Raw genomic sequence first — 19,767 nt, forward strand, 5'->3', positions numbered from 1 at the left:
AAAGGCTTTGGAAAGAGAAGAAAATGCTTGGCCAGGAAAAAAAACCCCAACAGATGTTGCTCCTTTGATATATTGCTTTAAGAATCTCCTTCCAGTTGCTCTTTGTGCAGCTAATCTGAGTTGATTTGTTTTTTTTTTGATGGACTTCACTAAAACTGGAAATGGCTGTAAGGAGTTAGGGGCAAGGGGAAGGCTTTGGAGCTGCCAGCAGAGGCTTGAGGGCTGTTAGTTGGGCTGCTTTGTGCCATCTCCTTTCAGAAAGCTAACAGGACTAGACCCTACCTATCTTTTGGATGCTTCTCCTCCTGGAGGTAGCTTCCCTACACCAAGAAATCCCTTCCCCATGCCTCAGGGCTGACCAGGATGAGGGGAGCTGTGCTGGTTTTGTGTCCCTGGGGTGCTGGTAGGACAGGGCAGCACTGGGAACCGCTGCAGAGGATGCTCCAAATCCTTCAGCTCAAGTGGGTGGCTCAAGGATTTCCAGGAGTGGGTTGGCCTTTATCTTTGCAGTGGTTTCTAAGCTGCTATTTGATCCCAAAGAGCCTGGCAGTGGCTGCAGGGCAGTTCCCATCTCGGTGCCAGTGTTTCCCTGGGGGTTGGGTGCAGGGTGCTGAGCTGTGCCCCACCGAACAGGGATGTGGTGATGAATTTGTGTCTTTGCCATTCCAGGCAGTGCCCAGAGCTGCTCTGAGCAGGCTGTAGCTGCGTTGGGCAATGCAGGGAGGTTTTGAAGCAGCATCTTTTCAAGTGCTGGAGGAAGCATTACTGTGTCTGCTTCAAATCAGGGTATAAAGGCAGCTAATGCCTCCATTAAAAACATTTTTAGCCTTCTTCCTCTAGGCTCAGACTTCCTAATTTTGCCTCTTTATCCTCTTACACTCTGTGCAGAGGTTCTGACTGCATGGGGCAGCACCTGCCTAGTTAATGGCAGAAGCAGCACACCAGGTACTTCAGTGCAAGGATAACAATGATCCCTCTCCTGTGGAAGGGAGCAAAGCCGATGGCTGCCTTGATGCTGTGAGCCCCAGCAGCCAGCCAGAAACCCCAGGGACTGATTTTTCTCCTTTATTTTATTTTCTGTCCTTAAAAATGTTGATTTTTGGTTTTCCAGAAGTGTTTTGATTGCTAACAACTAAATGCACTAATGGTGCTTCAGACAAGGGCTGCCCTGATTGCTATTTACAGATCCACAAGTGGGTGCAGAGGGATGTAAGAGGCTCCTTTTGCCATGCCACAGTGAATCAGGAATAAGAAAGGCAGCAGCAGAACCCACGCTGAGTCCCTGGCTTCTTGGTGCTAATGTGTGTTGGGAGGGACACTGCAGCCTGTCAGTTCTGTGCCAGTGGGAATGAGGTGGTGAAGTGGGTGGCAAGAGTGGAGAGCAAGGCCTCTGGTCTGCAAGGGTTGAGGGTGTTTGGATGGGGGAGCAGATGATGAGAAATAATGAAATTACAGCAAAGATGAAATGAAAACATCCAGGGGGGGAAACAATAATGGCAAGATGAAGTCTTACAGGAAGCAGCAGAGGGTTTGAATCAGTTCAAACAGGACTAAAAAGAGTTTTGGGGAGCATTACAGCACTGGAATAAACTGACTGTAAGCTGGTGCAGCTGCTGAGGGCTTAGCCACAGCCCTGCTGTTCCTAGAGGAGGGTGTGGAGTTAATGCATTGTCCTGCTCTGCAGACTGGCAGGGCAGGAGAGCTCGCAAGCGCTCAGGTCTAGCTGTGCATGCCTGCACATGGGCATCAGGATGGATCATGACAGATGGGCAAAGCACTCATCCCTTTGAATCTGCCTCCAGCATGCTTTGAGTAGGGTCTTTGAACTCTAAAGTTGGTCATATCCCTGTTGAGAAGCAGGACACTTGATGGGTTTGAGCTGCAAGCTGCAGGGCTTAGGTGCAGTGCTGTTTCCTGGGGTCTTGTGGAGACATTTGGGCAACGGCCACAAGGATCAGCCAGACAGGGGATGGGTGCCAAGGGGAGGGTGGGTGAGGTTCCTCACTCTGGATCACACCCACTGGGAGAAGAGGACTTGAGACAGGCAGAATGGAGAAAACAAAGAAGTGACTCCTCTGAGGAGAGGAGAGATCAGTTAGGTTCCGGGAGTGTGGATTTCCTTACAAGAACTCATTCCTAGGAAGATCTCAAGAAGAGATGCCAGGACTGACCACAGCTCAGCTGGAGTCTGAACTCCTTGGCAGTGCCACTCAAGGTAGCTGACTGGAAGTGCCTGGCATTCCCCAGCCTTGATGTAGAGCTGCAAGGAGAGGACACTGCCTGCACCATGCCTGCACCGTGCTCCATCAAACAGCTTCCAAGCTCCAGCACTGCTCCTCAGGTGCTCCACATCCTGTTCTGGGACAGGAGGACTAAAATTGCTCTCTGAAGTCTACCCTCGAAGTCAGTGCAACCCAGAAGCCATTGATGAGCCAGCTGGAGCCCTACACCTGTGAAAAGGCCAAACATCTCTCTGGCCATGCAAGAGATTTGGCTCTGGGGTTCCTTATTCTCAAGTATAGATCCAGCCATTCTTTGGCTGCTATTTACAAGGGGTTGTTAGGTCCTGTGCTAGCAAAGAGAAACCCAAAAACCTAAAAACCAAACCAAAACCATGGGCACATAAGACAAGAAACCTCTGTGTAAGGCTTCTGAACGCTGGCTGCAGCTCAGTTTAGTGCTTTCTCATCCTTTGCCATTGGTGTTTGCAATGGTAAAAAGAAAAGAACCTCACCATCATAGAATCAGTCAGGGTTGGAGGGGATCACGAGGATCATCTAGTTCCAACCCCCTCTGGCCTGGGCAGGGACACCCTACCCTAGGTCAGGCTGACCTGATCTCTGTCTTTGCTTTTCCTCTTGCAAAACACAGAACTGGTAGCCTAAGTCACACTGGTACAAGTGAGAACAAAAATAGAAAGCAGATACCCAGGTTGGGACTAAAACTCTACTAAAAGCCTTTTTTTTTCTGTTGTTGTTGTTGTTGTGGTTTTTGGTGTTTTTTTTTTTTTAAGTAGTTTTTTTTTTTTTTCCTCTTTTTTATGTTTTTTGGGTTTTTTTTCCTCTCTTTTTTTTTTTTCCCTCTCCACAGATGTTTTCCACAGACAATAATTAGCAGACAGACACAGGTTGCCATTGCGCTGTATTGACTCAAAGGGAGGGTTACAAAATTACCTAAAGGAAGAAAAGCCATCCAGGGGGTGATGTGGTTGTGTCTGTCTGTGTGTCTGTCTGTCTCTGTGTGTCTGTCTGTGTGTCTCTGTGTGTCTGCCTGTGTCTCTGTCTCTCTGTGTCTCTCTCTGTGTCTCTCTCTGTGTCTCTCTCTCTCTGTCTCTCTCTCTCTGTCTCTCTCTCTCTGTCTCTCTCTCTCTGTCTCTCTCTCTCTGTCTCTCTCTCTCTGTCTCTCTGTCTCTCTGTCTCTGTCTCTCTGTCTCTGTCTCTCTGTCTCTGTCTCTCTGTCTCTGTCTCTCTGTCTCTCTCTCTGTCTGTCTCTCTCTCTCTCTGTCTCTCTCTCTCTGTCTCACTCTCTCTGTCTCACTCTCTCTGTCTCTCTCTCTCTCTGTCTCTCTCTCTCTGTCTCTCTCTCTCTGTCTCTCTCTCTCTGTCTCTCTCTCTCTCTGTCTCTCTCTCTCTGTCTCTCTCTCTCTGTCTCTCTCTCTCTGTCTCTCTCTCTCTGTCTCACTCTCTCTGTCTCTCTCTCTCTGTTTCTCTCTCTGTCTCTCTCTCTGTCTCTCTCTCTGCCTCTCTCTCTGTCTCTCTCTCTGCCTCTCTCTCTGCCTCTCTCTCTGCCTCTCTCTCTGCCTCTCTCTCTGCCTCTCTCTCTGTCTCTCTCTCTCTCTCTCTGCCTCTCTCTCTCTGCCTCTCTCTCTCTGCCTCTCTCTCTCTGCCTCTCTCTCTCTGCCTCTCTCTCTCTGCCTCTCTCTCTCTGCCTCTCTCTCTCTGCCTCTCTCTCTCTGCCTCTCTCTCTCTCTGTGTCTTTGTGCATGTCTGTCTGTCTCTGTGTGTCTGTGCTGTGTTTTCCTGCCCCTTGTGCCCTGCCCTTCATGACTCTGATGTGATCCTGCTTCATGCCCCACACACACACACACACAGGGGGTGGCAAGAGATTGCTGTGACAAGTGGCTTCTTTTAGACTTCTAAACCTAAAAGTCTAGATCTTTTCCTATAAAAGAAAAAAGAAGGGGAAAAAAAAAAAAGAAAACCCAAAGGAAATGTTGCTTGGTTGAAAGGTTCTGCTCCGTGAAGACAAAAAATGATTTTTTTTGGTTGTTTTTTCTTCTTTTTTTTTTCCTTTTTTTCACAAAATCCATTGGTTTGTGTTTTTGTTGTTGTTTTTTTTTTTTTTCACCTTTTTCAGTCTTTTTTTTTTTTTTTCCTCATGAATAAATATTATCCATTTAAAAACCTCTAGAAAGGTGCTGCGATACACAGTGTTAGTTTGCCATTTGCTTCGTCCACTCTCTTCTTGCCGTGATGATTCTTCCCCTGCAGCCTCAGCTGCTGCTTCTCTTTGCCCCTCTTAACCATGGCAGGGTTTGGTTGGTTGGTTGGTTTTTTTTTTTCCCCCCTCTCCCCCACCTCTAACCAGCCTCTTCCTCCCTTTTCCTACTCCTTCCTCAGTCCACAGCATGCCAGTCTGAAGAAAGCTGCCTCGTTAGATCTCCATTGCTAATCGGATGACAAAATGTCAGGTTGGTCCATCCAGGCACAATTTGCAGCAAGAAAAGAACATGGGAGGTGTGGAGGGAGAGAGGGGCATAGGTCTTCCAGCCTCCTTCTGTGCATGAGACATCTTACAAGGCAGAGACCTTGACTATGTTGCTCGTGGTGGTGGTGGTGGAAATGTTCGTGGAGTGGCCTGGGCTGCTGGGCGGAGGAGGAGGAGGTGGAGGAGGAGGTCTGCTCTCACCTTCTGGCGTGAGCGCCGGCGGCGTGGGGATGCTGATGATGGCTGTGGTGATCTGGGCAGCTTTGCAGTTGGGTCTCAGTCCATCATCTGATTTCATGTTGAGACTGGAACGACTAGGAAAAAAAAAAACAGATTCAGTGTTTGGCTTTTGGGTGTTGTGTGTGTGTGGGGGTTTTTTGGGTGGTTTTTTAAGTGGTTTTCTCGAAGCAGCCAGTAGGAAGGGTGGGGATGGTTGAAGTGAAGCAGCTCTCCTGTGAGGACAGGCTATGAGAGTTGGGCATCTGCAGCCTGGAGAAGAGAAGGCTTGGAGGAGACCATGGAGTGGCCTTCAAGGATCTGAAGTGGGCTACAGGAAGGCTGGGAAGGGACTGTTGACAAGATCTGGTAATGAGAGGAGGAGGAGGAATGGGTTTGAACTGGCAGAGGAGAGATCAAAACTGGTTATTAGGAAGAAGTTGTTTGCAGTGAGTGTGCTGAGACACTGGCACAGGTTGTGCAGGGAGGTTGTGGAGCACAGAAGCACCCAATGTGATCTTTGATCACATTGGGTGCTTCTGTGCTCCACAACCTCCCTGAAGGTGTTGAGGACCAGGTTGGATGAGGCCTTGAGTGACTTATTCTAGTGGGAGGTGTTCCTGCCTATGGCAGGGGGCTGGAACTGGTTGAGCTTTGAGGTCCTTTCCAACTTAAACCATTCTATGAATCAGGATCTGATGGCTCTGAGCTGAGGGCACTGAAGACTGCACTTTAACGCCACTCCCCCCCCACATATCCCCAGTTCCTGCAAGGCATCATTCCTTTCTGCCCAGGTTACACTCTGCTTTTTAAAGCTTCCCCCTCTGGTTAGGATGCAGCTTTCAGGATCATTCAATGTTTCCATCTCATTCTTGCATAGTCTTACTTTAATGAAGAGGACATCTGAATCCACTATCCTGTGCCCTGCCTCTTTCCAGAGCACAGGTAGCTCTAAGGACATCTCCTCCTTGCATTTCAAATGCCTCTTTCAACTTCCCTGTCCCTTGATCTCTCCTGTCCTTTCATCTCTCTGCAGCAGTTTCAAGGATCTGGCAGCTGGGAGCATTCTTATTAGATCTGCATCAATTGCATCCTATAATTAATTACAGAGGGGAAAATAATAGGTTGACTTCTGTGCATCTGCACAGCTCCAGGAGCCTGCTGCTAGCAGCCTAACATGCTCCTTTGAAACACGAGGCCTGGCCTTTCTCAGATGCAGAGCTTCCCAGTTGGGAAGCTGTTGCTGCTGTGATCTCAGAGTGAGTCAACAAGAGGAGGTTCCTTCATCTCTCGAGCACCTCAGGAACAGAGCAGAGCCCATTCAGCTCCCTCAGTCAACAGCTGAGAGTGGGGTGAGCTTGGGGTCTGGGTGGGTGTGCCAGTGGTGAGCAGTGCAGCCAGCAGCTGCCTGCCAGCTGGAAAACAACAGCTGCTTTTCATTCTCTCCTACCACAGAATTAACCAGGTTGGAAGAGACCTCCAGGATCATCGAGCCCAACCTATCACCTAACCCTTCTAATGAGCTAACCCATGGTGCTAAGTGCCTCATCCAGCCTCCTCTTAAATACCTCCAGGGATGGGGACTCCACCACCTGCCTGAGCAGCCCATTCCAATGCCAATCACTCTTGGTGTGAAGAACTTCTTCCTAACACCAGCCCAAACCTGCCCTGGCACAGCATGAGACTGTGTCCTCGTGTTCTGTCCCTGGCTGCCTGGCAGCAGAGCCCAACCCCACCTGGCTACAGCCTCCCTGCAGGCAGCTGCAGACAGCAATGAGCTCTGCCCTGAGCCTCCTCTGCTGCAGGCTGCACCCCCCCCAGCTCCCTCAGCCTCTCCTCCCAGGGCTGTGCTCCAGGCCCCTCCCCAGCCTTGCTGCCCTTCTCTGGACACCCTCTTGAACTGGGAGGACCCAGAACTGGACACAATACTCCAGAGGCAGCCTCACCAGGGCTGAGTAGAGGATGCAACCAAAGACCCTCTCCATCCCTCTGTTTGGCTAGAACATCCAGTGGGGCTGAAGCACTTGAGAGGTTTGCATGCAGTGGCCAAGTGCCGAGAGCCTGCTGCCCATACCTCAGCTGTGAGAGTTGGGGCTCTGCAGCCTGGAGAAGGCTTTGAGGAGACCTTGGAGTAGCCTTCCAGGATCTGAAGGGGGCTACAGGAAGGCTGGGGAGGGACTATTGACAAAGTCTTGGAATGAGAGGAGGAGGAGGAATGGGTTTGAAGTGGCAGAGGGGAGATTGAAAGTGGATGTTAGGAAGAAGTCTGCAGTGAGGGTGGTGAGACACTGGCACAGGTTGAGGGTGGTAAGACACTGGCACAGGTTGCGCAGGGAGGTTGCGGAGCACAGAAGCACCCAATGTGATCGAAGATCACATTGGGTGCTTCTGTGCTCCACAACCTCCCTGGAGGCATTCAATGACTCTACAATACCTTGTGGTGAGCGAGGGCTGCTCGCTGCACTGGATGTGGATGGTGCTGAGCTCCTGCATGCTGCGCAGGCGGGTGGCTGGCACGCTGGAGTTGGGCAGGTGAGTGGTCTTCTTGTTGCGGCGAGAGCAGCAGGAGGTGGTCAAGCCGTGGTGGCTGGACAAGGAGGGGCTCCGAGAGGAAGGGTAGTTCTGCATCGAGCTCTCCATGCAGTTCTGCTCGAACAGCTGCTCGTCTATGAACTCGTGGTTCTGGCAGCAGAGAGGGGAGGGGGAGAGAAACAGAGTCGTTACCCTCTGGCGACACCAGCAGCTTGCTGTCGGTGGCGCTTTTGGCTAGGTTGGTGATGTGCCTGTGTGAGATCTTCTGTGCCTCTCTGCTTGAAAAGGCTTGCACTGGGCAGATGGTGAAAAGAAATGACTCTGCCCTTCCACTCATTGCAACCAAGCTGGTGGGGGGCCTGGAGCACAGCCCTGTGAGGAGAGGCTGAGGGAGCTGGGAGTGTGCAGCCTGCAGAAGAGGAGGCTCAGGGCAGAGCTCATTGCTGCCTGCAGCTGCCTGCAGGGAGGCTGTAGCCAGTTGGGGTTGGGCTCTGCTGCCAGGCAACCAGCAAAGGTGCAAGGGATCACTTCAAACCATTCAAGGGCTTCATGTGCCAAAACAACCAGCAACGGAAGAAGGGGACACAGCCTCAAGTTGTGCCAGGGCAGGTCTAGGCTGGATGTTAGGAGGAAGTTGTTGTCAGAGAGAGTGATTGGCACTGGAATGGGCTGCCCAGGGAGGTGGTGGAGTTGCAGTGCCTGGAGGCGTTGAAGCCAAGCCTGGCTGGGGCACTTAGTGCCATGGTCTGGTTGGTTGGGCAGGGCTGGGTGCTAGGTTGGGCTGGCTGAGCTTGGAGCTCTCTTCCAGACTGCTTGATTCTGTGACTGAAGAGGAGATTTAGCTCTCCTCCATGGGTAGGGGAGTAAGGGAAGCTGTTGCAGTGGCACAGGCAGGGTCGTGCTGCCTTGCTTAGCTCATCTGAGGCAGTTAACAGATTGTGTTGGAATCTGCATTTGTTTTTGTCTCTGGGTCCCAAAAGTGGCTTGAAAAAGTCTGCAGTGCCACATGATTGTGAAACCCAGGGGTCCATTCATGATTCTTTTGCTTTGTGCCTGGGGATAGGGCTGTGTTTGGATGATCATTGGCATGAAGCTTAATTGCAGGACGTTGCTGCTGTTAGGTTCCAATTATCCCTGTAAATCACGGGGGGGCTATCAGCTGAGTGGGAATAAAAGTGGCAGGGGAGAGTGGGAAGAAAATGGGGAAAAGAAATTCAGGAAGCTGATACTGTAAAGAGCTTTTGTGCTAAGGAGCAAGAAATCCTGAAAGAAAGAACTCTTCTGTGTGTGCATTAACACCCAAGTGGTTCTAGTGAACATCCTTTATCCAGTCCCTGCCAGCATCAGAGAGGATGGGAAACAAAAGCAGCCATGGTGAAGGCAGCCATCGGTTCTCACTGGAACAACCAACAACTCCCCCAGGAAACAAGCACTGGAGAGCCAGAAGGAGCCACGTGCACAAACTCCCAAGGACAAGACCAGGAAGGAGAAAGGAAGCAAACACTCTCCAGACAATGTCACAGAGACCACAGAGAGAAAAAAACCACAGATTGAATTAAAAAGGAAATACCTTGATGGTGGAAGTTCGTACAGATAACAGGGGATCATCCACAAGATAGGACAATCCCTACGGGACAACATGCCAACAAAAGATAAAAACACAATTCATTGTCCATTCCAGCATCCACAACTTCAGTTCCCAGCACTGCATCTATTGCCTCAGCATTCCAGCTCGAGTTTGAATGGGCAATGGGACCTTCCCTGCCGGAATCAGAGCCCTTTGTTCCTTGCTTCCTGCTCCCGTTTTGGGGTTTAATCTTCTGTGCTTAGATCTTTTGAGAGCAGAAGGCAAAGGAAAGCAGAGTGCCAGCTGCTGATTCACACACACACACCGAATTGGAATGGCTTTGCCATTGAGTCTGGGCTTGGCTCATACTCTCTGAAGCCCAGAAGAAAGGTTTGGGTTGAAGGGCTGGATCCAGTGGCAGCACATGGAGAGAGCACAGCGTGGGCATGGCTACGCTCCCTCTGCGAGCTGGAACGAGTGGAGGAAGGCTGCTGTTGGAACAAACTCCATCTGTCACCTGATGATGACAAAGTAATCTCTGTGGTGGCACTCAGAAGCACTCGAGGGTCACTTTGTCATCTGACACAGCAGACTGCTGAGCCACTCTCAGCCATGCCCTCATGTGCTGGTGCTGACCACAGATGCCAGCGCCGTAAATCATCTCCTCGCAGAAGCCTTCAAGCCTGCCTTAAGGAGAGGTGAATTGCCCATTGAAACCAGTTTGCAACCATGGTACATTCCTCATTCCATTCCTGCAATGTGCTCACAAAATGACTCTTCAGCCTTCAGGAATTCTTGTTCTGCCATTGAGATTTCTGGGAGGAGAGCTGTTGCTGGGGTAGGTTATGTCTGGGTGTAGAACTTCCACAGGAGCTGGCTGAACTCTTTGGATTGCCAATTGCAGAGCACAAGCCAAATGTGCTGCCTGATCTGATGCAACATTGTGGTGCCCATGAAATATTGTGCAGGTTCTCCCTCTGGATTTTGATCACAAAGTTTCACTTCTCCTTGCTGGAAACTGGAATGTTTTGAATGTGTTAACCACAGACTCCCTCTGAGCCAGGCTGGAGGCAGCCTGAATTTGTTAGTGTGGTGTAGGTTCATGCCAGTCACCAACTGGGACATGCTCTGGCCGTGCCACTTCCAACCCCCTGACCAGCTCATTAGTGATGGAGAGACTCAGGCAGCTCCCAGAAATGTCTCCCTGCTTTGTGCAGAGGTCAGAATTTCTAAGAGCCTCTACAAAGTCAGAGGCCTTACAAGGGCAGACCCTGGGGACAGGGCTGTCAGCTTGGCTTTGCTTCAGCCAATTTGCTGTAGTTTTCCAACGAGAGGGATCCTGTCAGACACAGGGGCAGAGGAGTGCAGGTTTGAAGGCTGAAGTTCTGAAGTGAAGAGTCAGATTGTGCAAGGCCTGCTTGTTATGTAACATCCAAAAACTGCTGGGAACAAAGGCGAGATGAGACTCATAAAATCAACCCCTGCAGTCATTGATACAGGAGGAATCAGTTCCCTGTCCTTGGCAGGGTGACCTTTAGAGCTCCTTGTGACAAAGCAGCTGCACTCAGCAGGTCACTCTAATTAACCAGCTTCTTCCAGTGTATCTCTGAGCCCTAAGTGGTGTTACCCCAGCACAAGGCAGACTATGGAAGTGGAGGTGATTTATCTAAAAGAAAGCTCTTGCAAGTCAGAACTCAAAAGTACATTTGATGGTGGATGCAGATAGGAGAAGGCATGAATATTTCAAGGGGTAGCCTCTCTTCCTTCTCCCTAGAATGAATCATGGGGTAGATAATGTGTTCCTTCCCTGCAGAACCTTTGCTAGAAACCTGGAAGTTAAACATCTCTATCAAACATCTCAAGTGTTCTGGGGGACTTCTGCAGGCAGAATCACTTCAGAGTGGAATAAAACCCCCAAACCTCTCACTCCCAATACCTTGCCAACAGAAGAGTCATGTTAGAGAGGCTGCTTGAGGGGCTCTGAGCCCCTCCTGTAGGCAGAAGTGCAGTGAAAGGAGGCAATGTGCAGCCTTCAGGCCCACAGAGGAGTTCATCTGCTCCCTGCCAGGTTGTAGTTTGGAGTCCTTGCCCCTCTCACGGCCACGGAGCTGCCCTGCAGTGCCCATTGGCACAACTGCCAGCTCCAGACAAGTGCAGCTGAGTTCTGCTTGAGAAGCCCTGAAGAAACTGATCCTTGTGCACACCTTGTCTGTGGGATCTCCCTAACCCCCAGCTGGAGAGCTGCTTCTGTTCGAGTGGACTTTGCTGAGCAATCTGCCCGGGGGGCTCTGTACTGCCGTAGGTGGCTCCAGAGTTGCAGAGTCACATCCTTGTGCCTCTGCACGGTCGTTGATAGCGTTAAAGCAGACGATGAAGTGGGAGTGCATTTAACCCACTGCAGAAGATGCTTGGGAGCTGTGTCAGCCCCTCTGGCATGGCCTGGGGGGGGGCTGGGGAGCGTCTGTCTCTTGGCACAGGCTGCGTGCCCTGGCAGGTGGCAGAGGAGGATGCTGTGGGTACTTACGGTTGTTTTTTCCAGGCAGTGCAGCAGGTGGTGATGTTGGCTTTCGATTAAGGAGGTGCCTTTAGTCATGTGCTGCTCATCTTCCGTGGATCCCTGCAGAGCCAGGAAAACAAAAAGAGGGAGGGGGAGAAACCAAAACCCAAAGCAGGTGTAAAAGCGTGCAAACAAACCCAGCTCCCGGCAGGCAGGCAGGGATGGGGATGACAATTCCAGCCTTGACAGCTCTGGTTCTTTCCTCAGGACGCTTAGGAGGTTACTTAATTCCCACCCCCCTTAATGACCTGGCTTGTAAACACAGGTGAGGAACTCAACCTTGATCCCACCCTGGTGTGTTCCCAGCCAGTTGGGACAGGAGAGGAAACCTGGGCAATTCCACTGACCTATGATGCCACAGCTCAGGAAGCAGAAGGCAAAGCCTCAACCTGTGCTGGTTTACTTTTCCAGCAAACATTAAGCCTTTTAAGCTTGACATGACCTTTGAATGCCAACAGATGTGCCCTGATCTCTAGTCTCTGGTAGGAGACAAAGGCATAAGCTGTCTCTGCCTGACCTTCAGGGCTGCACAGTGCTGGGCTGCTGGAGCTTGCAGGTCTGCTTGCTGCAGCCTCCTGAGTCACAGCTGCACACCAGGGCAGAAATGGGAGCCCAAGCTTCATGGCTTGGACCTTCTCATGCTCCTTCCAGAGACAGGACTCTTGGCTCTGTCTCTCCTCTTCAGAGGCATCACTTATTGGTTTTCATACTTTGCACTTGCAAAGGAGGAGTTCTCTCTGCAGCCTCAGGGCATCTGGTTGTTGTTGGTGGGGTAATAGCAGGTCATAGAAGGGTTTAGGATCTCAAGTATCATCCAGTTCCAACAGAGGACTACAAGGATGATGAGGGGACTGGAGGGCATGGCTTGTGAGGAGAGGCTGAGGGACCTGGGGCTGCTCAGTCTGGAGGGGAGAAGACTGAGAGGGGCTTTGATAAATGTTTATAAGTGTCTGAGAGCTGCCAGGAGTGGGGGGGACAGACTCTGCTCACTGCTCCCTGGGATAGGACAAGCAGCAATGGATGGAAGCTGCAGCACAGGAGGTTCCAGCTCAACACAAGGGGGAACTTCTTTGCTGGAAGGGTCCCAGAGCCCTGGCACAGGCTGCCCAGAGAGGTTGTGGAGTCTCCTGTGGAACCTTTCCAGGCCTGTCTGGATGTGTTCCTCTGTGATCTGTGTTAGATAGGCTTGTCCTGCTCTGGGAGGGGGTTTGGATTCGATGATCTCTTTGGGTCCCTTCCAACCCCTAATGTCCTGTGAGCCCTGTCCCAAAGACCAGAGCTCATTGTCCAGCAGCACCTGGGCAGCTGGGGACCTCTCTGCCCCTCTTCCCCCTCTGTGCTCAGGCTGCTGAAACGTGGCTAACAGCTTTGTCAGCTAATTGAGAGAGCAGGGTGTGCTGAGAGCCAGCCTGTGCCATCTGGGAGGGATTGGGTACAGCTAAAGGTATTTAGGTCAAAAACTGTGAAAGGGAGAGGTCCCACCCAGGAGGATATAAGAGGAGTTGAGGGGGGGCTGGAGAGAGCTGCTTTGAGCAGTCTCCTTTAGAAACCCTGCCTGGAAGGAATGTTTGGGGTGCTTTTGCTGGCTGCTTCTCAGCTTCTCCATCAGCTATGTGTGTGCAGAGGCTGCTCAGACTGTGGTGGTTAGGATAAGTTACAATTCAGATCAGTCTCTGCCTCTATTGAACTGAGGGCCTCAATCTGCTTGGAGCAGCTGAAATGGAAGTGGCTAAGAGGGCAGGAGCTTGAGTTCAGTGCATGTGCAGTGCTCAGCTCCTGCAGAAAGCTGAGCATGGAGCAGCCAGCAAACCAGCCCCAGTGGAGTCAGCCTGGGGGGGGTGTGTGTGGAAATCCACTGCTCTGTGGTTTTGCTTTCTGCCCTGTGGCAGTGAATCAGGTGCCTTACATGCCTCAAAATACAGCTTGTTGCTTACCCTGTGAGCTGCTCCTCAGCTACACCTCAGAAATGTAAGTAAAAGAAGCAGTTTGGGTTGTTCTGAGAGCTTTGGTGCTGTTTGAGAGCCAGGATTGGTTTTTCTCCCTTTCTCTGTTCCCTGGTGGCAGATTTAAGATCTGTGTTGTTAAGTCTTTTCTTGCCCCTGCTGCCATAGCTCCTCATTTTGACCTTGCCTGTGAGTCCCTGACACCTTCATCTGTGTGTGGCTTTGATGACCAGAGCTTTGGACTCAGTCAAACACCAATTAGGTGTGATAAAACGTTTGCCTCTGCTCCTTAGGGGTTGTTTTCTGCCCTGTGCCTACCTCTGAAAGTCAGAAATGGATGCACACAGCCTCTGCTTAGACACAAACCAGCAGCATCTAACTGCCTCAGAGAGAAAATGGGTGGGATGGGAGACACAACAGAACATCCTAGCAGAAGTGCCAAGCCATTGTCTGTTGCTCTCAAGGGGGACAAACTCAACTATGCTTCAAGCATTGCTCTGAAGTAGCCTCACTCATCCCAATGATTCACTGCAAATGTGTGTTCTGGAGGCCATTTCCAGGCTGGTTCTGTGATCCTTAAGTGAAGGAGTAACTCTTGTCTCTGGCAGATGCCAAACCACAGCTCAGCTGGTGCATTAGGGAAGCTGCCTTGCTGCACACATTGCTAATAGAAGCCTGTGGGAGTGCATCTTGGGCAGGTTATGGATTTTTTGGTTGCTGTTGTTTGGGAAGATGAGAGGTCCCAGAAGCACTTTTGGAAGCGGCCTGAAAAAATACATAGGCATATAAAAATCAGTTCCATTTTCCTTCTTAACAATCCTCCTGGTGAGCTGCCACATGGAGCAGGTCCTGTTCCAACCCTGCTGGGACTTTGGGCTCCGCTGAAGCCTGTGTTGGAATATTTCCCATGGAGGTCTTTGGAAGCCCTGAAAGCAGACCATGGTGCTGCTCGAAAGCGCTGGGAAGGGAGAGGGCAAGAGCACACCTTGCAGGCAGCAGGTTTTTAGGAGGGTTTGCTTGAGTGGAGATCAAAATGGGATCTGAAAGAGAAGACAAAGCTTCCATACCTCTAGCAGAAGGCAGTTTTGGTGCCACTTTGGCAGCACAGCTTAGTCTCTCCCTTTGTTTTCCATCCTGAGGCCAGGTTGGGCTTACTGCTGGTGGAGGTGGCAATGGGCAGGTTTAGAGTAGCATAAATGACTGTGTTGTGCCAGGGGAGGTTTAGGTTGGACATTAGGTGAAGTTTCTTTGCTGCAGGAGTGGTCAGGCATTGGAAGGGGCTGTCCAGAGAGGTGGTGGAGTCACCATGCCTGGAGGTGTGGCTGTGGCACTTGGGGGCCATGGTTTAGTGCCCATGGTGGTGTTAGGCTGATGGTTGGATTCCATCTCAGAGGTCTGTTCCAACCAAAACAACTCAGTTATTCTTTTCACTCTTTCTTCAATCACCTCAAGTGTTTTGAGAAGCAAAGAGTGTGCAACCACTGAGAACATCCTAGTGTGCAAATTAAGAGTGAGACCTGCAGGAGCTGCTGCTTTAGGAGAGCAGGAGTCTGGCACTGGAGTGCTTGGCATGGTGACAGCCCTGTTGAGGAACGTGTACCTACAGAGAGGGCAGCAGTGGTAGCTGCAGCACTGCAGGCAAACAATCTGTGCCTTCATCAGAAGAGGCTGGCTTGGAGGGGAGGAGATGCTTTGCTTTTCCAGCTGGGATTCCAGTTTTGCAAGGACTTGGTGCCAGCTGCCATTGACTTTGTTCTTGGAAGGTGTTCAGTGAGCTGCTGGTTGCTCACAGGGAGGCTGAAACACTGTGGTGGCAGCTCTGAAATCCAAACCACTTCCACTTTGCCTCTTCTACTTAGTGCTTCAGCCCAGGAAGAAGGAAAAAACTTATGAGGCACTGTTGAACTGAGATGAACTGGTTGGGTGGTCAGAGTGTCCCTTCCCCAGAGAATGGCTGCAGCACTTATCTGTGGCTAAGCAGATTCTGCTTGTGAAAAGGCACAAGACCTCCCAGCCCACTGTTCCTGGGATGTTCACCTCCCAGCATTTGAGCTAAAAGGGAATTTCAGTGAGCTGTACAAGGAGATTAAGGCTAAGAGGATCTGTAGGCTGCTGCCATGGGAAGAAGCTCACCATCCCTTGAGCACTTCTGACATAAAGCCCACTAAAAACCTCTCTAAATGAGGGGGAAAAAGCTCCCCAGTCTGAGTACTTTGTGTCTGGATAGCAAATGCAAAATGCCACAAATCCACATGTTCCTGAAGCAGGAGGCTGTTGCCTTGCTAGCAGCAGAGCTCCTTCCTGCTCCTGTCCTTGGGTGAATCCTTCTCTTCACTGTCACTTGCCTTTGATGGGAGGCTTTGTGCTGAAGGCTCTCTGTTCCCTTGAGAGGTGGTGGCAGTGTGTTCATCCTGGTGCTAAGGAAAGGACCAGGACCCTTCTGGCACATGCTCTGGAGTCTCAAACAGTCCTTAGTGCCCCATTGGTTAGTTTAACTGCAAAGCCACAGCCAGGATATGCTCTGGGGCTGTTGTATCCTGTGGGTGAGTCCAGAGGAGACCACAAAGATGATCCAAGGGCTGGAGCAGCTCTGCTGTGAGCGCAGGCTGAGGGAGCTGGGGGGGTGCAGCCTGGAAAGGAGACTCCAGGGGGACCTTAGAGCTGTCTGCCAATAGCTGAAGGGATCCTGCAGGAAGGCTGCAGAGAGACTTTGGCTGAGGGTGTCTGGAGACAGGCCAAGGGGGAATGGTTTGGAGCTGAGGCAGAGCAGGGTTAGACTGGAGCTGAGGAGGTTTTTTAGTAGGGTGGTGAGACTCTGGAACAGGTTACCCAGGGAGGCTGTGGCTGCCTCCTCCCTGGGGTTGTTCTTGGCCAGGTTGGATGAGGCCTTGAGCATCTGAGTCTAGTTGAGAGGTGTCCCTACCTAAGGTGAGGATTTTGGAGTAGATGATCTCTGAGTTCCCTTCCAACCTAAGCTGTTCTGTGACTCGCTGATCCCTGGAGGTGGCAGACTGCAGGGCAGCCTGGGATCTTGTAAACCAAGCAGTCCTGGATCACAGGCCTGGAGCAGGCTGCCCAGAGGGGTTGTGGAGTTTCCTTCTCTGGAGACTTTCCAAACCTGCCTGGATGCATTCCTGTGTGAACCACCCTGGGTGATCCTGCTTTGGCAGGGGGCTTGGACTGGCTGAGCTTTGGAGGTCCCTTCCAGCCTCTGCCATTCTGTGACTCTGTGATTAATGTGTGGAGTTCAAAAAACCCAACGACCTAAGCCTCCCTGGAACCTCCTCAGAAATGGTTTTGTTGTGCTTTCTGTGTCTGCAGTGGCTTTGTAGCCAACAAAACTCCTCTTCTTCCTCCTATTTTTGGGGCAAGTGCCAGGCAATGAACCCAACCAGCCAAATATCTCTGCCAACCTGCTCTGCTTTGGCCGTTGAGCGTTGGTGTGGCAGCTGCTCCTCCCTGGGTGGCCTTGGCAGGGAGGTTGGGTTGACAAGAGCAGTGGGGAGATGCTTGTTGGGAGGACAGGCTGAAGGATCAAGTGCAGACTGAGTGTCCCTCCTAAGCTCTTCCAGAATATTTGAAACCTAAATGGCTCAAACTTTGTACTCAAATCTTTGCCCTTGGGCACTGAAATAGCAGAATCTCAGCCGAGCTGGCACCCCAGTCCTGAGCCTGTTCTTGGTGGGCACAAGGCTCTGGACTGGCTGTGACCAATGTTCATGGTGACTTCTTGAGAAGGCAACTTCTCTGGAGCTGCTCAGCAGCAACATATGGTTGAAGAAGCAGATTTTGAGTGTTGGTGCCATGCTCAGTGCAGGAGACCATGTTGGATGTGCCAGCAGCACACACGAGCTGGCAGCTCCTGGCTTGGATAGACTCAGTCTGATATGGGTCAAGAACTGGCTGGAGGGCTGGGCCCAGAGAGTGGTGGTGAATGGAGCCACATCCAGCTGGCAGCTGGCACCAGTGGTGTGCCCCAGCGATCTTTGATCACATTGGGTGACTCTGTGCTCTACAACCTCCCTGGGCAACCTGTGCCAGTGTCTCACCACCCTCACTGCAAACAACTTCTTCCTAACATCCACTTTCAATCTCCCCTCTGCCACTTCAAACCCATTCCTCCTCATCCTGTCATTCCAAGACCTTTTCAATAGCCCCTCCCCAGCTCTCTGTAGCCCCCTTCAGATCCTGGAAGACCACTGCAAGCTCTCCTGGAAACCTTCTCCAGCCTGCAGAGCCCCAACTCTCTCAGCCTATCCTCATAGCAGAGCTGCTCAAGCCCACGCTGCCATGCATGAATCTGCCACTCTGCTTAAAGTGCAGGTAGGTGGCAATGGAGAGAGGGAAGAAGGGATCCCAGGGAAGAGGCCTGGGAGGAGCAGGGGATTTGTCCATCTGGGTGTCAGGAGGCTGTGGCTGCACTCACCGTCAGCTCCAGGGCTTCGTTCAGGAGTCCGTTGCGCTTGCTGTGCAGGTAGGCATTGGAGCTGCCTGTCTTGGCCACTCGGATCCTTGCCAGCCTGGCTTTCTGTGGGGGGAGGCAACAAGCTGGAGTTAGAGATTGCCACAAGAGTCACCAGCTCTGTGCTGGAGATATCAGGAGGAAGGACACTTCAGGTTTTCCCTCTGCCCGACAAAGCCTGGGGGTGAAGTTCAAAGAGTGTGAGCAGTGGACGAGGTTCTGTTGAGAACAGCTGGCACAGAGCTGTGCCCAGGAGCTGGCAGAGTGGATGTGTCTGAAGAACAGGAGCTGCCACAGCATGCTGGCAGCCTTGCCAGGGAGAAGAATCATAGTGGTTCAGGTTGGAAGGGACCTCAAAGCTCAGCCAGTTCCAACCCCCTGCCATTGGCAGGGACACCTCCCACTAGAACAAGTTGCTCAGGGTCTCATCCAGCCTGATCCTGAACACCTCTGGGGAGGTTGTGGGGCACAGAAGCACCCAATGTGATCTTTGAGGGGGACACAGGCTCTGCTTACTGCTCCCTGGAGTAGGACAAGGAGCAATGGATGGAAGCTGCAGCACAGGAGGTTCCAGCTCAACACAAGGGCAACTTCTTTCCTGGAAGGGTCCCAGAGCCCTGGCACAGGCTGCCCAGAGAGGTTGTGGAGTCTCCTTCTGTGGAGCCTTTCCAGGCCTGTCTGGATGTGTTCCTATGTGATTTGTGTTAGATAGGATTGTCCTGCTGTGGCAGGGGGGTTGGACTGGGTGATCTCTTTGGGTCCCTTCCAACTTCTGACATCCTCTGATCCTGTGAACTCTTCCTGGGTTCATTTATCCCTGCCCTTCACCTCCAGAGGCACAAGTCAGATGGCAAAAAGCAGCCCAGAACAAAGCAGACTGAGAAGCTTCCTTTGGCATCTCACATTGCAGCCTTTCACTTCTCCTCCTCGACTGCTGCCTGCTGCTCTGTCAGGAGCTGATTTGCCTTTCTTGCCTTTTTTTTTTCCCCTTTCCCCCTCTTTTAAAAATTTTCTTTCCCTTGCTACTGTTAATTTATGACTCAAACACCCTTAAAAAAGAAGTAAATACATGAAATAGCTGTGACTATTAAAAAATAATTACATTGTGCTGGAGCTTAAAATGCTGCATAATCTTTTAAATAACCTGCAGCTCGTGATGCTCAGCCCCCCCTGCCCCCACCCCCTTTCTAATTAGAGGTGCTAATGGGTAGACACTGCAGGAAGAGTAAAGCCAAGAGGCAAATATCTCAGTGGGTCCAGAGAGTGTCATCATTCCAAGAGCTCTATTACTGTGCATGCCTGAGTGACACTTTGGCCACAGCAACCCCAAGCAGCACTACAGGCTGGGGCCAGGGTGGCTGAGAGCAGGCAGGCAGAGAGGGAGCTGGGGGTGCTGGGAGAGAGGAGCTGAAGCAGCAGTGTGCCCAGGTGGGCAGCAGAGCCAATGGCACCCTGGGCTGGCTCAGGAGCAGTGTGGGCAGCAGGACAAGGGAGGTTCTTCTGCCCCTGTACTCAGCACTGCTCAGGCCACACCTTGAGTGCTGTGTCCAGTTCTGGGCTCCTTGATTCAAGAGAGATGTTGAGGTGCTGGAAGGTGTTTGGAGAAGGGCAGCAAGGCTGGGGAGGGGCCTGGAGCAGAGCCCTGTGAGGAGAGGCTGAGGGAGCTGGGGGGGTGCAGCCTGCAGCAGAGGAGGCTCAGGGCAGAGCTCATTGCTGCCTGCAGCTGCCTGCAGGGAGGCTGTAGCCAGGTGGGGTTGGGCTCTGCTGCCAGGCAGCCAGCAAC

The 19,767-nt window shown here is 51.6% G+C and overlaps 1 protein-coding gene across 5 annotated transcripts in view; it reads right to left on the minus strand.

Moving 5' to 3' along the window:
* Positions 1–4,327: 4,327 nt before the first annotated feature.
* Positions 4,328–19,767, minus strand: part of KCND3 (potassium voltage-gated channel subfamily D member 3) — a 143,359-nt gene continuing 127,919 nt past the window's right edge. For 4 of the 5 annotated variants that reach the window (XM_064173816.1, XM_064173819.1, XM_064173818.1 and 1 more), the window contains exons 4-8: positions 17,949–18,050; positions 11,547–11,639; positions 9,026–9,082; positions 7,358–7,605; positions 4,328–5,021 (exon numbers count right to left, since the gene is read on the minus strand). In XM_064173816.1, the coding sequence (XP_064029886.1) occupies positions 4,793–5,021; positions 7,358–7,605; positions 9,026–9,082; positions 11,547–11,639; positions 17,949–18,050 (729 nt within the window). In that variant the 3' untranslated portion in view covers positions 4,328–4,792. The remainder of the gene's footprint in view (positions 5,022–7,357; positions 7,606–9,025; positions 9,083–11,546; positions 11,640–17,948; positions 18,051–19,767) is intronic. The other variant, XM_064173821.1, reaches the window with a different exon arrangement.

This window comes from Pogoniulus pusillus, chromosome 39 (assembly GCF_015220805.1).
Source record: "Pogoniulus pusillus isolate bPogPus1 chromosome 39, bPogPus1.pri, whole genome shotgun sequence".
Classification (NCBI taxonomy): domain Eukaryota; kingdom Metazoa; phylum Chordata; class Aves; order Piciformes; family Lybiidae; genus Pogoniulus; species Pogoniulus pusillus.